The 18,637-nt window shown below is 45.0% G+C and overlaps 1 protein-coding gene across 3 annotated transcripts in view; it reads left to right on the top strand.

Annotated features, from left to right (window-relative positions):
- The first annotated feature begins 626 nt into the window (after positions 1–626).
- MAPKAP1 (MAPK associated protein 1) overlaps positions 627–18,637 on the top strand; it is a 123,441-nt gene continuing 105,430 nt past the window's right edge. For all 3 annotated transcript variants that reach the window (XM_078603521.1, XM_078603522.1, XM_078603523.1), the window contains exons 1-4: positions 627–764; positions 1,611–2,626; positions 7,371–7,460; positions 9,128–9,288. In XM_078603521.1, coding sequence (XP_078459647.1) covers positions 2,263–2,626; positions 7,371–7,460; positions 9,128–9,288 — 615 coding nt within the window. In that variant the 5' untranslated portion in view covers positions 627–764; positions 1,611–2,262. The remainder of the gene's footprint in view (positions 765–1,610; positions 2,627–7,370; positions 7,461–9,127; positions 9,289–18,637) is intronic.

An 18,637-nucleotide genomic window follows, 5' to 3' on the forward strand; every position in this document is an offset into this window, starting at 1 on the left:
CCACATTTTTCACAGTACCGTAGTCAATCAACTGCTGGGGAAGACGGTCAGGAGAAATACGTGGGGCATCAAGAATCGTGCTACTTAGAGGTCTGCTCAGTGGCAGAGCGAGCTGGTCCCAATGGGGAAGGTTGCGGGTTCAAATCCTGGTTGGGGTGGGTTGGCTCAACCCATCATCCTTCCGGGGTCGATACAATTAGTACCACTTTGCGTGGAAATGAACAGTGGTTGTCCTATGGATGGACTCGCTCCTTTCATAGGAACGTGGAATGTCCATCACTTGCTCGGGGCTCGATATAGGAGGTGAGCCTATGCATAGACTCGCCCCAGCCATAGGAACGTGGAATTTACATCACTTACTCGGGGCTCTCAACAGGTGAGCCGATGCATAGACTCGCCCCAAGCCATAGGAATGTGGAATTTCCACCACAGGCTCTGGTGGAGGGAGGGTGGGGTGTAAACAGGTGCAGGCAGCAACAATGCCTCGATTACAAACCATGTTGACTGTCAATTGCTGCGAGGACTGATTGCCAACCAACCTGCACGTGCAGCCGGTCGCGTAAAGTTCATTCAAAGGCGTTGCTACCCATAAAGTTATCCTGCAGCGGCGGGTATAAATATCGCGAGACTTGGCGAGCATCTCGCGAGACTTGGGGTCCGTTTTTACCAGTTATTTATTATTTTATTTCTTGCTTTGTTTACAGTGGGACTCAACAGCGTCGGAGGTGACGGGAAAGCCACCAAGGAATGAACCCCTAGCGGAGGTGAGTCTCTGCCAGTCTGTCTACACCGTCTCCCTTCTACGGGCTCTTTTAAATCGCCGTGGTAAAGCGGGGAGAGCGGGTATCCCGGGACCCCGGCGAGAGACGCCTCTCGCCTAGATCCGGTACCGGCTTTCCTTCGAGGTCCCCGGCAGCTCCGCCAGCCCGTGGCGCTTAGGCCTCTCGGGGTCCGGGCACCTCGCTTTTCTTGCTCCATCTCGCCTCGTGTGTCGTTTACGTTCCAGCTGTTGTAGTTTAAACTCGTGGTGCATATCGAGGCGAGTTGTAAGCCGGTCGCCTTGTTTGCAGGGATTGATGTCTGGAAGCGAGTGTAACAGTTGGCGTCTACTTCTGTTTGCTGTGCTTCGGTCGGGGTGGACTGGCTCCCGCCGTGAGAATGTGGAATTGGCAACGCTGCTTTGGGGACTCCGGCTGAACCGAGCGACGTCCCATTGCGCGTTCGAGCAGGGGGACTCTTTTGTACTCGGCCACTCACCAAAGTACACGGCAACTTATGAGAAATAACTGCTGTTTTATTTACTTAAACAAGAAATTAATAGTTGTCCTGAAGTTCGTAATTCACCAAATGACTTGGCTAACGAAAGTGAAACGGATGTAGGTGTAAAGTGCCTCCATCTGAAACTACTGCACTGTTTGAGTCGACGTTCCACTTTTGCGCGTTACGGTTGCCAAACTTAAAGCACGTGACCTTATTTCATTGACGAAAATGTCATTGACCTGCATTCGTTACAAATGTGCGAGTTTGTCTGGCCATCGGTTTTCGAACCCCCTTTTTTACTATGTTTAAAACTATGAGTCTTACTTTTGCATTTGCTGTTTGTGTTGCAGTGGCTGAATGGCGAGGAACCTTTAATAACTCCAAGATAATCTTTCACCCAGAACCAAGCCAATTTATTAGTGTGATCTGTACTTAAAAAAAAACCACGCACAGCTTTTATCCACTTGACGACAACATCTGATCCTTGAAAGAGAAGAGCCGCGGGGTGTTTTTTTTTAACATTCTCAGAGTAAACTGGGAATGTTGGGTTGGGAAAACAAGTCCATGTTTATTCGTAATTAAAGATTATCACCGGTTTCAGCCGGCTGCTTGCAGCAATTTGTTGGTCGAGTGCACTGGGGGTGACGTCGGACCGTCTTTCAAAAGCGAACCACAGGTCTTGAAGCCGCGACGAATGGGCAACGAACAATAACGAATCTGCTCTGCATTTAAGCCAACAATTGCTTTGCTTGAAAGCGAAAATATTGAGCATCGGAAACTCGGCATCGGTTCTGCAAAGGAGATCATTAGACAAAAAGTAAAAATTTTCGTTGGAGAAATAGACATTTAGCAAGCTGCTGAATATCATAATTTCAACAAGATTGAGGGCTTCTCCGTTAAAGTAAAGTTTAAGTTTGTTTTAAAGATCTAGAACCTAAGGGTTTGGTTTTGGGGGGGGGGGGGGGGTGTAACGAGACAGACTTTAAGAGAGCATCAGACATCATGGCCTTCCTGGACAACCCGGCGATCCTCCTGGCTCACATCCGCCAGGCGCACATAACGAGTGACGACACGGGCATGTGCGAGATGGTGCTCATCGACCACGACGTGGAGGGTGGCTGCATCTCGAGTGGCCAGTACGGCCCGGGTGGCTTGAGCCGCAGCTGCCCGCCGTTTGGCCCCGACAGCCGGCGCCTTTCGCCGGCATCTCCGGCGTCGCCAGGGTCACCCGCCTCGGTGTGCTCCTTCGCGTCGCTCATCTCGTCCGGCGGTCGCAGCGAGTGCGAGGCTCCGGTGCTGGAGCACTCGCAGTCGGTGGACATCACCTCCGGGTGGGATTTTGGCATCCGCCCACGCTCCAACACCGGTGAGATGATGCGTCCTGATGTGGAGCTGCTGTGAGCAGCAGCAGCAGATTGTCTGTTGTGCGTGACTTGTTGTCGTAGTGGCGAGGGGATACAATCGTCCAATGCTGGCGTGGTTCTTAATGCACTACTGTTTATGGTGCCAATATTTTGCTGTAATATTCGGAGTCAAATAAAGGACACCAGCTCGCCAAACGCCAATAAGTGGGTGTGGCTGATGGTGCTGGGATACTATTGCCGCTACTGCACCACAAGTCCCATTGTGTTAATGGTGCACAACCTTAATCTTTGATAAAGTGAAGGCAACAGTTGTCATTCTTCCATCAGTGAATGGCTGTGGTTGATGAAAGATTGCTGGTGAAGGGAAGGCTCACGCTTGGATTTTTATACAAGCACTGCTGTTTCGTTGAAATTCTATAAATGAAATTCGGCTATAGAGATAATTCTAAGCAGACCTTTCTAAACATTGAGTCTGGACATTTATTGAGTACTTTATATTATAACCAGTGAGCAGAAGTTTCTGCAAGTATAGATGGTATTTAAAATGTGTTATGCAGTTTAGTATTGATGGTAACACAAGTCATTATCTTATGAAGTAGGATTCTATAGCTATTGCATTTTAGTTTTGTAAAATTTGAAAGATTGGTTGTTATTGGATCTCCATTTGAATGCCAAATGTAAATGTTGAAATTGTTAAACTGAAATGCTTAAACATGGTATCCTTTTTTGTAATTGTGTTACTTTTTAGGGACATTAGTTCTGTAAAGTGTTATCAGCATTAGGTTACTTATGCACATCACAGCAATAAAAGCTCCAATTAGTGACAAAGATACTGTTAATTAAGGTCTGCTTCTGCAATTTAAAAGACGGCTCCACAAATAATCGAATATCTGAATTCCTCGTTTTTCCAACATGCGAACATTTGCTGATAATGAGTTTAAGCATTTAACCATTCTTGTTTGGAAGCTTTCGTGACTGCAGGAATCCATACTCTTTGGTTCTTTCGGTAAAGTCACGTAGGTAGAATTTTTTTAAACAATTGCTTAACCCCCACGGGCAAGTGATGGCACCGTCCGTGTGTGCCCTTTTTCTCTCCCTTTCTACCGACCTCCCCTCGCCCACAGTTCTTCTTTGCTGCCCACCCTACCACTGACTCCCTGCATTTTCATCTTGCCTTAATTCCTGAGGGTGGGGGGGGTGGTGTCTGAAATGTTTTTGTTCGCAGGGCTGTACCCCGATAGGGGGGGGGGGGGTTAACAATCCATTAACGCTGGCTGTGGTTGGAATGGTCTAGCAGTGGCAGAGGTAAAGGTTTTTGTGTGTGTTGGATCTGGATCAAGCAGCTGGTTTGGTTGATTGCTGTTTGGACCGCAATGTGGAGGGATAAGGAGGTTGGGAAACATGTTTAATGATTTAAACAGTTTTGAAAGAGATTAATGGTGCAAACTTGTAAATGTGAGGGGAAAATACATTTCAATTGTTGATTAAGTAATCAAGAATGGTGGTGAAAAATATAACTTTGCAATGAACAGATGGTAAGCATTGTTGATAGGTTACCCCATTTGCATTTGAATTGATGTTGGTAAAAGTAAAATATTGCTTGCAGAGTGGTACAAATGACCGGATTTAAGGACTGTTGGTCCATCTGATCTCTTGGGCATTTGTAGAATACCTTTTGGACCTCTAATGGCCTCAAATGTTGAAACCAAGGTCTTTTAGAAACACTGCAATTCATGCTTGGTTGAATCAAAAGAAATAGGTAACGCTGGTGGGAATTCACTTTTACAACTGACCTAAATAATTTGATCACATTTTATACAAGCCTTTGGGCGTTAACTCGGCCCATGATTTCTATGGGCCAGATACAATGAATACAAATTTGTGAAAAGTCAAACGGTATTTGTCCTGTATAAAATGTGTCCTTGCCATTTGGGAATGTGGACTTTTTCATCAACCAATGGACACTGCGCAAAGCCTGTTTGTTCAGACGGTGTGTTTTTCATACTCCTTGGATGATACACAAAATAATTACTTCTGTAATTGTAATGAACGGATTTATAGTTTAACTGCAGTTTAAAATAACTGATTTGTATATGGTGAAAGTTTCCCAATGTTGAAATGTGATCCACAAGTGTTTTTTTTTAAGCCTGTGGTAGAATAATTCCATAGCAGCGTTTCCCTGTGGTCCAAAGGGGAAAGGTTACAAGATTGGCACTTGGCTGCGTACGGTGAGAAAGAAGTTCAATATATGGCCATTGAAGCCATAATTACATATTTGCATTATTTTGCTTTCATATGATGCTTGAAAAGGCAGCAGACTACAACTGTAGTATTTTTTTAATTTTGCAAGCCATTCAATGGCATCATTGGTAGCTGAGGGTGGGGTGTGCTTGTTCCAACATAGTGTGTTGCACTGGGCAGTCATTGGTGGTATGCCTTGTGGTTTGCTCCTCAGTATTCACGGGTGGACGAGTCATTGATGGAGGAAATAGCCGCACCTTCCATGTGTTTTTGGGACACTGTTGAAAGGTTCCCCACTGTCGGGGCAGAGAAACCGGGCTGTTACTTGGAGTCTTCACCAAGGTCGTTGCTTGGAACTGCATCGTTGGCGCGCTCTCTTCTTGTGCCATTTGGGTGGTCGGGTCCTTTTTCGGCTGGCAAAAATATTTGCATTGAGCTTTGGCAGTGCTCGGGCATGGATTGTGTGGTTTTTTTTTGCATTTACCTCAAATACTTAAAGGGTTAATTTTCTAATCTCATTTGTGAGTATTTTATTAACACTGCATTGGTCACAGCTAAATGTGTAAAAACAGCTAATTATGTATCATTGTCAGGTCCTCCAAGTACATAAACAAAGTAAACAAGCAACGTCTCATTTTGTATATCCCTCCATCTTAAAGTACACAACCATCAGCCGAGTGGCCTTCTGGGAGTGCATAATTTCAGCAGCATTGTTTTAAGACCAATTTTGATAAGGGTTCCCATCAGCAGTCAAACTTGTTTGAATCCGTGTTTGACTGCTGATTTTACAGGCAAGGACCCCTCTCTTTACAATATCAGCTCTTGAGCTCGACTCAAAAAGTAGGCCAGTAATTATTGTATGCGAAATAACTGTGTGGTGATGACAACTTTGAGTATTGCTAGCAAGCCATGACAACACATTGCCTTGCATCCTTGAGGCATGAGCGAGTCTTGGCCCTCCAAGCAACACGTTTTCAGGCTGCTATTTCAAATCTGTATGGCACCTGTAAGTAGGTTTTGCTGCATTGGTATCTGTGCATACATGCGGCGATTTCATATTTATTGCCACCCCTGGCCCCCCAGGGTCTTTATTTCAATAATCGATTTTTTTTTGCGATCATACCTTTTTGGCATTGGTTTTCATTTTAGTGTTTTTGTACAGTAGTGTACATGCCATGAGCCGAAAATTAACATTTGACCATCGGAATATCATTAGCTAAATTTGTAAAAGTTTCTTACGTGATATGGTGCATGCATTGAGTATTTTAATTGGTCATGTTATCTAAAATGTCGTGAGTACACTGGTTGGCACAATGCACGAGTACCCAGAGTTGGAGGAATCCAATCTCTTGGCCATTTGTTGACTTGTGAATTCAGTTCCTGAATAAGCTCCCAGCACATGGACTGAAACGTCAGACCATCATACTAAGTAACACGTGGTGCAACCCAAATATACATCGGTGCCCTTTTTTATAATATATTGGGCTTCAACAATGATTGTTGCCTAATGTAGAATGAGGGTGGCGATGTCTGTATTGTAACATCATCTGTTTGCTTGCTGAACTATTTATGGTCACATACACACAGGGTCACTGACCCTGTGAGTAAGGAGCGGCTAATAATACAATCGCTATGGAGGTAAATGTAATATTTTTCAAGAACTGTAAATCCACAAGTCGGATAGTCCAACACTTAATCGAGTGTTAACTGCTTGCCTACAGCCCCCTTGGCCTAATGCAACTCCAACGTTTTGGAACAACCTTAGTTCCTCCCTTAACATCCTACGTCTTCCTTAAAAAAATATCCAGAAGCAAAAAAATTAGTTGTGGATACAGCTGCATTTGCAAATGTAAATTTGTAACTTTGAACCATTCCCATGTATCGATGGTTAAACTGGGACTCTTTGCCTCTTTACTGCCTTTCCAACCTTGAATTGATGTACTTATGCAATTTTACGCGCATTATTTATTTAAGGGCTTTTATACTTTATTTTATGCATTGATTTATTTCTAGCGCTTTGCTTACCTTTTGTATACTTTGCACTCCTATAGTTTTGTGTAAATGTTTAACTTTCTGACCCACTTGTACTGGATGTCTGAAAAAGAGCTTCATAGCTCATCGGATTTCTTCCAGGGTAAATACATGTTGTGATCTGTGATGGGAACAACCATAGTTTTGAGCATTTGTCAATGCCATTTTAATCCTCCTTGAAGATTTCATTGAGGTGACTTTCAGCAGTTTTCTGCGTGGAGTTATTTGTTCAGTTCTAAATATGCCAGATAAAATCATGCATTTTGAAGAGACACTCCTGAAGTGGTCCACAAACGAGTTCATAACCCATTTGCCATACTGCCATCCCCTTGCCACATGGCCTCTCCTGAAAACGTTATCTTACAAATCTGACGGACCCCTGCCCCTCAACCTCCCAAAGAGCTGGATTTACGTGCGCGTTCACCGCCGCGCGGCCTGGCTTTTAACGATGGCTGCTTGTGTGGTGCTCTACAGCGCAGAGGCTTGAGCGGTTAAGGAAAGAGCGCCAGAACCAAGTGAAGTGCAAAAACATCCCGTGGAAGGATCGGGGCACTCGGCAGTCTTGTAAGTATGCACACATTCACAAAACGCTGTCGTTTGCGCTGCGGGATTAACGCGGGTCTGAAATGTCTAACTTTTTCCCCAAAGTATTTGCAAGCGTAAATGCTTTGTCGACGACTCCATCCACAATTGCACGTGAAGTTATTTTGCCACCTTGTGTTTGTGAACAATTAGTGCTCACAGCACGTGATGCTGGCGACTCTTGCTGGTATTGATGGGCAACAAATGGGTATTTGATGCATGCAAAGTGTAGAAACGACGTGTCGAAAAGGCTATGCGATCGTTATTAAAGCACAAAGTAATAATTAAAAAGAGGTGTCCTTTTTAAAGTTGTTATGCAGTTACATAAAAATGTTTTTTTTAAGGTACCACTGGCAAGTAATTTATTTTTTTGTGTCTAAGGAGAGAATGGAGCGGAGCACTGCCACCATACTTTGTTAGCTCTTTTCAACAATTTGACTTTGGTAACAAACTGAAGATTATAATTCATTATTAAATGGTTTGTGTCCATTTTTGCAAGTGTGGTCAGTGACACTCGATGTATTGGCATATTTTTTTAAAGACCGTTCGTTGATCAAATTCTCTACTGGTGAGGAAAAATCGTGACCGCAAATGCAGACTTGGAGATGTATTCTCAATAAAGGATTGACATTGCTTTCAGACGCATAGAGTTTGCCACAGCAAGCCAATGAATATAAGGAGCTGAAATGTCTCGGTGTTGTAATTTGTACACTACCACAATCCCAGCAACATTTTTGCACCGCCAATTAGCACGATTGGCTACGTACGGTGCGAAACAAGTTCAACATGCATACAGCGAAACACGGGTTTACTTCCTGGTTCATCACATCCACACGCTGCCCGAATCTTTCTGAGCTTTCCGCTAGGTTTATTTGGTCCATAATGTGGAGCTAGTGTGAATGTAATAATTTTGGCTACCCCACGTGCCATGCCACTTTTAATTGCTCAATAACATAACGGTAATTTGGCTAACAAATAAGGTTAAACTGGGGGGTGTGTTTGTGTGCGATTGCGTCGAGGTTGGCACTGCTACGAAGACGGCTGCCAAAGTTCAATTCCCGGCCACGTAAAAATCTGTGGCATACGATATAATATTATAACTGGTTGTCCTCCCCTGTGTCCATCTTGGCCTTAATTGAGTACCTGGTGTGCTGTGTAAACATTAGCAAATGGGGGAGATAAAGGTGATCTGGGCGTGGTGCTGGCAACACTTCCCCTTGTGTGCATTCCTGGTATTAATGTGCTCGTGAACAGCCGTTTGGTAGTCTGTAGGAAAATACAGGGGATTTTTTTTACTTTATGTGCACATGCCCTGTTTGCATACTTGTGCATGTGTGGGGAGCACCAGTGCAGTGGTTGGCGCGCTACGAACCAAGCGACTAGAGTTCGATTCCCACTCACGGCGAACACTAGTGATTTTCTGAACCTGGTCCTGGGCCTCTCCTAGGACGAATCTGCCTCCATGAGTACCTGGTGCGGTGTGTAAACATCCCCACCAGGGAGACAAAGGCGGCCGGGTGTGGTGCTGGCCACCCTACCCCTCGTGTGCCTGTGCTGGCCTTCATAGGTGTTTGCTAACAGCACTTGTTCCAACAAGCTAAGGCTATGCTGGGGGGGGGGGGATCTTTTGTCTTTGTGCTCTCTTGCAGCGGAGGAGCAGGCGCTGCTCTTTGACAAGAAAGATTTCCGGACAAAGCGAGCGGAGGCGGCGGCCACCGGCGCGGCCACCTCACTCCTGTCCATGCGTCTGGAGAAGTGTCCCCATCAACTCAACAACCCCTTCAACGAGTTCTCAAAATTTGACGGGAAGGTGAGCCCTCGTGCCGACGACTTGGGGCCCCCCTCGGGGCCCCACTTCGAGCACCCCTCGGGGCCCCCCTCGGGGCCCTCCTCGGGGTTCCACTTCGAGCCCCCCTCGGGGCCCCCCTCGGGGCCCTCCTCGGGGTCCCACTTCGAGCCCCCTTTGGGGCCCTCCTTCGAATCCCCCAGTGTCTCCTCCGGGTGTAAATACGAACCTGACGATGGCACTTGGGAGTTTCCTTTTGACATTTAAAAAGGGGTTACCTACTTGAAGTTGCAAAGATTGTCATGCTCAGCCTTTGGTTTCTTGTTATGGTATTTTTATGCCACAAGCTGAGGGCAATCGTGTATTTTGACAACTTATTGTCCTTTTATAGTACAATGACGTTTTTGTGGTAAATACGAGCAGTGTTACAGAAATGTGAGCAGGGATAAAATACCGTAACGCATCAATTTGGTATCGCGTGGAAAACTTCACTTTGTTTAAACGTCTGCCAGGTTTATAAGGGTTTCCGTGGCCTTATTGCATCGTCTCTGGCTTTGTTTTCGCTAATATCACGAGGTGCAATCTCGCAACACTTTCAGTTTTAAGTGCAATGCGTTTTTTACTGTCACATTGTTTATTGTCCTCCGCTCGGTTTTTTTCCCCACCCTGGTCTGGACATTTGTTTTTAAATACCTCCCCAGTGTTAAAATATTACTACCTCCCTGTCCAACGCTGCTTACGTAATCGCACAATTTTTATTTACAGCTATCTTCTTCCTCAATATGTTCGCATGGTGAATTGTGACGTTCGGCAACCATCGCCAGCTCTGCGTCTTTTTTTAAATGTCTCATTTGGGGTGGGGGGGGTGCGTCTCCTTTCTCCAAGAGGGGAGGGACGGTTAGTGATGAAGAGTTGAGCGATGTCGCAGTCCTTGCGGCATCCTCTGCTGCTGATGCTGTTTTACAATTTTACAAGTGCCTCCGCTCTCCCATGCTGAATCTGCGTGGAGAGCAAACGTGCAGTGGATTCCAGTGCAGCTGTAACCAACACTTGAACTTTTGTACCCTGATGACATGAAAGTGTTTTTCTCCTGTGATGGGTTTTTTGTTGGTGGGGGGTTAGTTTGTGAACTTTTATCAAATAAAGTGGATTTTTACAATATAACCAGTGCAGAAGTCTCCAAAGGTAATATGCTGTTGAGAGCTGGAATAGCGATTAGATTTTTTTTGTCTATCATGCCAGTCATTATCACAAAAAAATTATGACCTGTTCTCCTTCTGTGGCACTACGATTAGAGAATGCTTGACTCAATCTGAATATTGTTTTCAAATACAGTTTGGGGTCAACTTGGGACATCAACCTCAAGAGACGATAAGACGACTACTGCCTCTTCGTGGGAAGTCAATGGTGTTTGGTCTTGTGCAGCGATTGTTTTCTTGTATGTGTAATATACAGCCCCTTTTCATCAAGCCACTGCCCGGGTGAGAGCCTCCCCACCGTTGTGCCAGTCGCGTTCTTTGACCCTACTGAACCGCTCTGGCTAGTGTGGGCAACTGAAGGTGGGTAGTGTTGCTGTGGCAACGATGGATTTTGCTACACTGCAGTCTGCTGAAAACGTGGCCCTGCAGCAGCCTGCATCGTTTGTTTTCTGCATCGCCGTGTCTCATCCAAACACCTCTTCCAGGTTCCAACCCTGCTTTGCTTTTAAGATCTGCAGAGATCGTTTGATTTCGGTCGTGGGCAATTCATGCTCAGTTGCCAGTGAAGATGAACACCATCTTATGCTGTCTCTGGCAGTGAGTGACAGCTGGAACCCATCTTGTTTGCTGGGGTGGGGGGTGGGCAAACCACTATCAGGTCATGTGTTTAAATCGGCACGTTTTTTAAATAATTGTCTGATTCAGGGGAGTTTCCAAACAAAATGAATGACCTGCGGTGCCTTAGCCCAGTGTGTGTTTCAAATTGAAATATTCCCCCCACCTGACAATGGCGGTAGCCTTTCAGTCTCTTCCTTCCAAGGGGGGGGGGGGGTGGGTGGGAGCCTGGAGTGGAGTTCACAACTGCTTCTGCATATGAGTTAGCCGATGGCCCCTACCTTACATTGGCGCTTAGCATTTTGAATGCTCAGAGCACATGGGCAACGAGGGCCGATGTCCATTCTAAATGGACGAGCATCGAAGCGACCTGCACCGCTAGGATATTGCATTTCTTTTAAATGGCCGTTTTGACTTTCCAAATACGTTTAGGGCGAATTGTCTTTTTGGAGTTTGAGTTGGTGTACGTGCTTAAATGAGCATCGGGGGGTGTCTGTCCGTCTGCGCTGGTGGCTTTGAGCCAGCAATGGAAATTGCATGGGGCCAATCTGTATTGGAAGATCGGACTTCTTCCAAAAGCGGAACGATGTGCTTTTAATACATTTGTGGAGGGACTATGGAGCTGGGCCCAAACCTACCTTCTGGACTTCAACCGTTTTTGATGTGGGACTCGAGAGGTCTCGGTACAGGCTTGCTGGATAAAAGCTTAAAGTATGCATGTGCGTGCTTAAATGATGGTCTTGGTCATCCATGGTGGAGAAAAAGGTATGTACCGATTTGACTTGAAATGAGTCGATGCTTTTGCTGGGCATTGCCTTTCCACGTGTAAATTTGTATCGACAACCCTGGTGCAGTTCCCATTTAAGGGTTTTGATGTTGCTGGGTGGCTTCGTTGGGGGTGGGAGGGACTTTGATACGGGGTGTAACGATGCATCCAATTCAATGCATAAGCATTGAACAATTCAATGCATAAGCATTGAATTGTCTTTTTTTTACGGACATTTGTTTTTAATTGTTTATGTAATGTATACAAATTTGTGCACGACTTTTGTTAAATATATTTGAAGATGTGTTGGGACGGGTGTGGTTCTGTCCACCCACCCCTTACATAAGTGCTCTCTCACAGCACTTTCCCCAATAGTCAGACTATATGGGGTATCTCTGTCTTGGTCTGTTAGTAGGGAGTGGTAATTGGCATGAACCCGGCGACCCGAGTTGGATTCCCACTCACGGCCAACACCAGTGACGATTATCTGAACATCCAGCAGTGGACAATATCATGCTTTAGGAAGATGAAGAATTTGTTCATGTGAGCCCTGCACTACATGCTGCTACAGTCTCGGCATTGTTAAATCTATTTAATAGAATTGCAATGGTTGAAATGAATCTCTCTGGGGAGCAGGGGGGGGGGGGGAATAGCTCTAATCATGAGGCCAATAACAAATGTCAACACTTGCGCTGGCAATGGTGAGAGCCTGGATTTAAGTCACGGTAACCACCAGCGATTGTAGACCTGTTCTCAACTGTGGTGAATGGATAGGCCCAGCCTGGTCGCCCCCGCCTTTGTTTTGATTTATGTTTTTCATTTAATATCACATGCCATTTGAAAAAATAGACTTAATATGACGCTCCTTGCCAGGCATACAAAAGGTACACTTGTACTGTGGACCAGAGGCTTATCAATAACTAGTTTCTGATACGGCTCCCATGAGGCCCATTCTTTTGATCTAGGGCGTTGCACTGCCTTGGTCCGCATTCCAAATGTAAATGCCATCTCTCATGACACTGCGAGGAGCACAATTGGACTACAATTGCGAGTAAACCTAAGATGTCGTTTTTTTTAATTGCTTCTATTAATATATTATAATTATTTCCTCGCTGAGGCAAGGTTGCATATTAAAAGATGGGTTTGACCGTAATAATTTTCGCCCTTTTTGTCCCCGAGGGGTCTTATTTCATTAGGGTACATTACAAATTATCTGCGAGCAACGGAGGTGCACGCCGCATTGCCATCGTTAAAATTTGTTTCAGGTAGGAGGGAATTACAGGTGAAAAGGTTAACGTTTTTAATTCATCATTTGCTGCTTTGTATTCTGAGCGCCGGAACCAAGAGGAATCTTTAAAAAAACACGGTATTTTCGGCATAAAGTTGCTTTGTGGCTTTTTCCCAAATGGTATCTATCGGCAATTTTCCGACTTTGTAACAATGAGTGTAGAAAATTCAAGAACGTCATTCTATGCACTAAAATAACAATTGGAGTTTTGCAGTAGGATGTCGAATGGCTAACGTCGTGGATCTTAACCAGCCAACACTTGGTGCGGTGTTTGCGCGAGGTGTAACGAGATTTCTATGGACGTTCACAAATCTGACCTTTTCAAGAACGGCTGTGTGTCCTTAATCTCGTGTACGTTCGCGCTGTGAATCAAGAGCAGCACCGTGCAGCATTTCACTGCGTTTTCAGGGTGCTTGCACTTTAATTTTGTCCAGCCTCTTATGTACGGTGTAACTATACATTTTGAAAATTTATGTTTGCATATCCGGACTTATCGCACCTCCGGCGAGTCAAATTTGCGACTACCGTAATCTATGTTTTAAAATCATTCACTGCTCGAATGACATGATAACGGTGCTCCTTTTCACGCAAGTTACCCAGTAGCTTGTGGTTAATTCCACATTGACCTGGGGGTGGGTCGGGGGGTGTTAGTGCTGTAGGCTTGCCACAGTAGTACTTATTTTATTGACTGGAGGATGATAATTGGTTGATTGATACAATTTGGATTTCTAGAGCATCTAAATGTAACTTTGTCTGCAGACTAAAGAGAAACGGCATGCACGCGATGTGTGATGCGATAGGCATTTCGAGCAGCATATGACCACTCAAGTATACCAAACTTGCAAAGGAATTTAAGTCCTTTTTTTTTTAATAAAACCTGGTTTCAGTTCGATTGATTAATCTTTTTTTGAGTGGTTTAAAATTAAATTGACTTTGATTTGTAATCTCGTGTCCTTGACCACGACTTGCTCTGCCATGGCACCACCTGAACAGATACCATTTTGATGCTGCAAAGGAATAGTTTTTATGAAGAAAAAAACGTTTTTACCATTTATAAACCTTTCCCCCTGAAATTCCAATGCCGTGGCGTTTTATTTTTATTGCTAATCGTGGTCGGGCATGGACTGGCTGCGTGGATGGCGTCTCTTACAACGGGGGAGGGTGGGGGGATCACCGTGCTCTCAAGATTGTGGGTGGGTGGAGAAAGTTGTTGGTGAACCAGCACAAATAACCCCTTGCCTTCCCCCCCCTCCACCCACCACTTGCGTGGGCCATTTGTAATCCCGACAATAATTTGTCACGGATCAAATTACCCGCCACATCCTGCAGTTTGTAATGCGTTGACCCCCAGGATATATGTTTATTATAAGTATAAAAAAATTATAATGATTACATTTTTTTTTGCTGCGTACCTACCCTCGGTAGCTCGTATTTGGCGTGTCTGTGGCAGGGAGGGTGGGAGGGGGGGCATGCACCGGGAGAAAACAACACGACTGCAAGTGGATTACAGGGTCTGGCCATGATGCTCATGAGCTGGCAGAGCCCCGCTCGCAATGACGGAGTATTGCCTCGCAGGGTCATTTGTAACGCAGACAGTTATTTCTAATAAATGCACTCGTAATGAATGGGATTACGGAGGAGCCCCCCCACTGCCTCTGCTGGTTTTGACCTCCCGAGCGAAGTATTCCGCCGCATGCCTCTGTCATGCGGTTATTAAAAAATGCATAAAGTAAAACCGAACGTAATGTAATTACCCCGCGTGGTCGCAAGCGCATGCCTCTAAACCGGCGCTTCTGGAGACTGGGTTTGACGGATTGTGCAGATGCGTGCAACTCCCAAACCCGCAGGGCTGCGGGGTGGCCCCGTAACGGTCGTGAAGGTATGTTCGTGGAAGAAACCCTTCGTGCGGACCCTGTTTGTGGTTGGGTTATCCCTGTGCGTGAATTTTCTCCTGGTTCCTCCGGTTTCCTCCCACGTGAGAAAAAAACGTAATAAATAAAAAGATGTGTTCAAACATTCCGTTGCAGCACCCTCTTGAAATATATGCTGAGACGCGAGTGGTTTTTTTTTCCGCTATAAATGGCATTCAAGGATAAGGATTTGCATTCATTTAGAATTCAAAGGTCGTGGCATCTCAACTGTGGTGAAGGAAGCAGACTTCTCAGCCGGTGTGTTGGTGGTATTTCTGGCTGTGACTGGTGGGGGGGTACCTGTGGGCTTCTTGAAATCAACGCTTCATCTGTAGTTTCTCCAGTGCAGATATTGGTCACATCGGTAGCGCTAGCAGCGCTACACTGTGATCATTACTTAATCGGAGGCCAGTTTTGCAGTGTGCTTTTTGCACGATATGCGGGTCAAGTGTGGACGATACCGGGCTGATGTAGTGAAATATAATTTTATGCAAATTAAATCAATCCAGTATAAGTTTTAACAAATAAAAGCAACGTATGGTGGTAATGAAGATCAAACATGATAGCAATTGAGCAAATGTTGCTTCGGTGACGCATGGCTTCTGCAATGTTATTAAAAAAAAACTTCAATTGATATACGGTGTATAAGCAATACCTTTTTGAGTCCTGTCAATCCACTGTAGGGCTGCAAATGCCATGTTTAGGCAATGGCGGAGCCAGGATTTTCAGGTGGGGGGGCGGGGCAACCCCTCCAGCAATGAAAAATGATAGGAGTTGTTAGTAAGGACTTGTCCGTTTTTTTATTCGACGCGTGTGCGTCGATGGTGCAGCCATCCATCGAGGGTTGAATTCAAACGTGTGTGATTGGCATCGCGCTCGCTGAAGGTGGATGCCTTAAGGGAAGTCGTGTACTGTATACGCAACTGCGCACAATTCTGAGTCGCTTATTGCGAATTATGGACTCGGACTATTGTCCTATCATCTCAGAGTCCCTGGCACTTAATAATATGCTACACAGTGCAGTGGGGGTTGCAAAATGCTGATTTATTACTAATAAACCCCAATGATCCAATCGAAATTATGGATTTCGATCAGATCATTGCAGGGGCACGTGCCACCCCCCTCCCCACTGGCTCTGCCAGTGTGTTTAGGCACAAGGGTCGTTTTGCCACGCTTTACCATACTGATCTGTTAGCAGTGGCTGGTAATTTGAACTCGGATTGCAGAGTTAATAGCGTAGTGCGCTAACCACCACTTCTGCTCCACTTCCACGCGATGATATGAAATGCGCCTTTGTTTAAAGAAAACTCGGGTTTCCATAATAATTTCCTCATCAATGAAGAAGTTGATTTTAAGCATTTGCATTGAACTAAAAGTCTTCCAGTTTAAAATGTGCCAAAGCACCTGACGACATGTACATACTTTCTGTTGTAAGGATATGTGAAGTCGTCTAATACAATATTGTGTGACCGTTAAATACTTTTGAAGACTACACATGTAGTGTCTTCAATAATTATTCGCACCGACACGTAACAAGTCGCCTGCTTTCATTCTAGATTTGAAGCTTTCGTGACGGCAAGGATTCCTACAATTTGTTTTTTGGTAAAGTCACGTAGGTAAAAAATAAAATAAATGAAAACGACTAAATTAAATCGTGACGTTTCGGGTGCAACACAAGCCGCCTTCAGGTGGGGACAACGTAGCGAAAGCACAATTCCTCGTCACAGACATCTCTTAGACTTGCCTGCTTTCACTTTATTTCACCTGTTCTTGCACCAGTTATAGGCAAAACTATAACTATGTGTACGCTTTAAAGCTTTCGTGACTGCAGGGATTCATTTTCTTGGTTCTTTCGGTAAAGTCACGTAGAAGGGAAATAATAAAAATAAAACTATCAAATATTATTGTATTTACCTTCTACGTGACTTTACCGAAAGAACCAAGAATATCTGTTCACTCGCATATACTTGACTTCTCCCTGCTCTTATCTATTCTGCACCTCCCTTATCCTGCACTCAGCGACTCTGCATCTCCACCGCTGCCCTCACCTGCGCTCCCTCAGACCCGCTCACCCGTCTGTCCCGGGAAGGGGGTTCAGCCAACACCCGCCCGGCGACGGCGTGAGGGTTGAGGTCCCGTTAACGGCTGCAGCGGCGAGATGTCTTCACTCTAGCTTCCCCGGCAACAACTCCCCTCGCTCACACACTCCCGCTTATATCCCCCTGCTCATTCCGAGTCCTCGCGAAGCTTCCACTTAAGCGCCCGTCGGCTTGGCACCTGTTACCCCATTAATCCCTTATCACCCCCCCCCCCCATCTCCTCGACGCCAACCTCCGGTCACAGCGTTACCCACCTGTTCGACCTCGGTTACACCCGCTTCTCCCCTTAATTATTGTCGGTTTGTCGGTGCAAACCTCCTGTTGCAACGCGCACACCTGTTTGCACCCGCTTAACTGTGCGCACCACGTATTTCTCTCCTCTACACACACGTTAGGGCCATGGTTGTGAGATGTTATCTCCCTCGGCTGGTATGCAGGTAGTGGGATTCACCTTGACCCTGTGTTTGTAATTTGAATTGTCTCCCTGTGGTCGTGTGGATTTTTATCTGGTCTTCCAGTTTTTCCCTCCTTTATAATCAAAATGCTTTTTATAGTAATTTGGCTGCTATAAATGTCAACATCATAAGCCACTTCGTTGAGCTATCATTTGTGGCCAGGTCTCTTCAGAAGAAGAGCTAGATCGCTCAGTGGGCCTTACCTGGTAAAATAAAAAATTGTAAAAATGTGAGAAAGCAGTAGACGGTGATTTTTTTTGTGTTTTCAAGAATGAGATGCTTGACGTGTTTTTAACATGCACTTTACCGCAAACATTTTATGAATAACATTCTGCAAAACTATCGGCAGTATTGCACCACTTGTACCCCAAATTTGACCCTTAATTTTTATTCTTTATATTTAGTCACTTTGGCTCAATCTTTAACGTCTTCCAATGGTCTTTTATGGTAGCTTACGCACGTTTTCAGATTGTGCATTTTATTGTTCTCCTGCAGTAGGATTCTTATAATGTCTGGTTGTGGACAAGTCGATGTGTGTTTCTTCGTATCTCCCTTTTTCCTCTAAAGCCACCAGCCCCGACCTGTGTAATTTTGTATCCGATTAACTACAACATTACTCAAACAGTTTCAAATATCGTACGTCTACATAAACACGCACATTTTAACAGGGACAAATTGTATAGTGGCCTTTAACTCGAATACGGTGCTCTTGCTGGCTAATCGTTAAATGTGCCCTGGCATTTGAAATGAGGAATAAATAAATATAAATTTTGGCTTGCACCTGCATATTTAAATGTGTGTATCCACTGTTGATGTGGTGTGTGTCTGTGCTTGCCATGCTGTTGGATTTTTGATTGTTGTCTTTACTGTAATGATATAGAGCCTAAATCTTGACTTAAAGCTTTCGTGACTGCAGGAATTCGTATTCGTTGGGTCTATGTGACTTTACTGAAAGGCCCAAAGAAGATGTCGAGCCTCTTTGTGAATCCGCTGCTGGAATTCACAATTTTGGTCGTGGGGGATTGCTTGACCATACTTCAC

Source organism: Lampetra planeri, chromosome 20, assembly GCF_965212315.1.
Source record: "Lampetra planeri chromosome 20, kcLamPlan1.2.h2, whole genome shotgun sequence".
In the NCBI taxonomy this organism is placed as follows: Eukaryota; Metazoa; Chordata; class Hyperoartia; order Petromyzontiformes; family Petromyzontidae; genus Lampetra; species Lampetra planeri.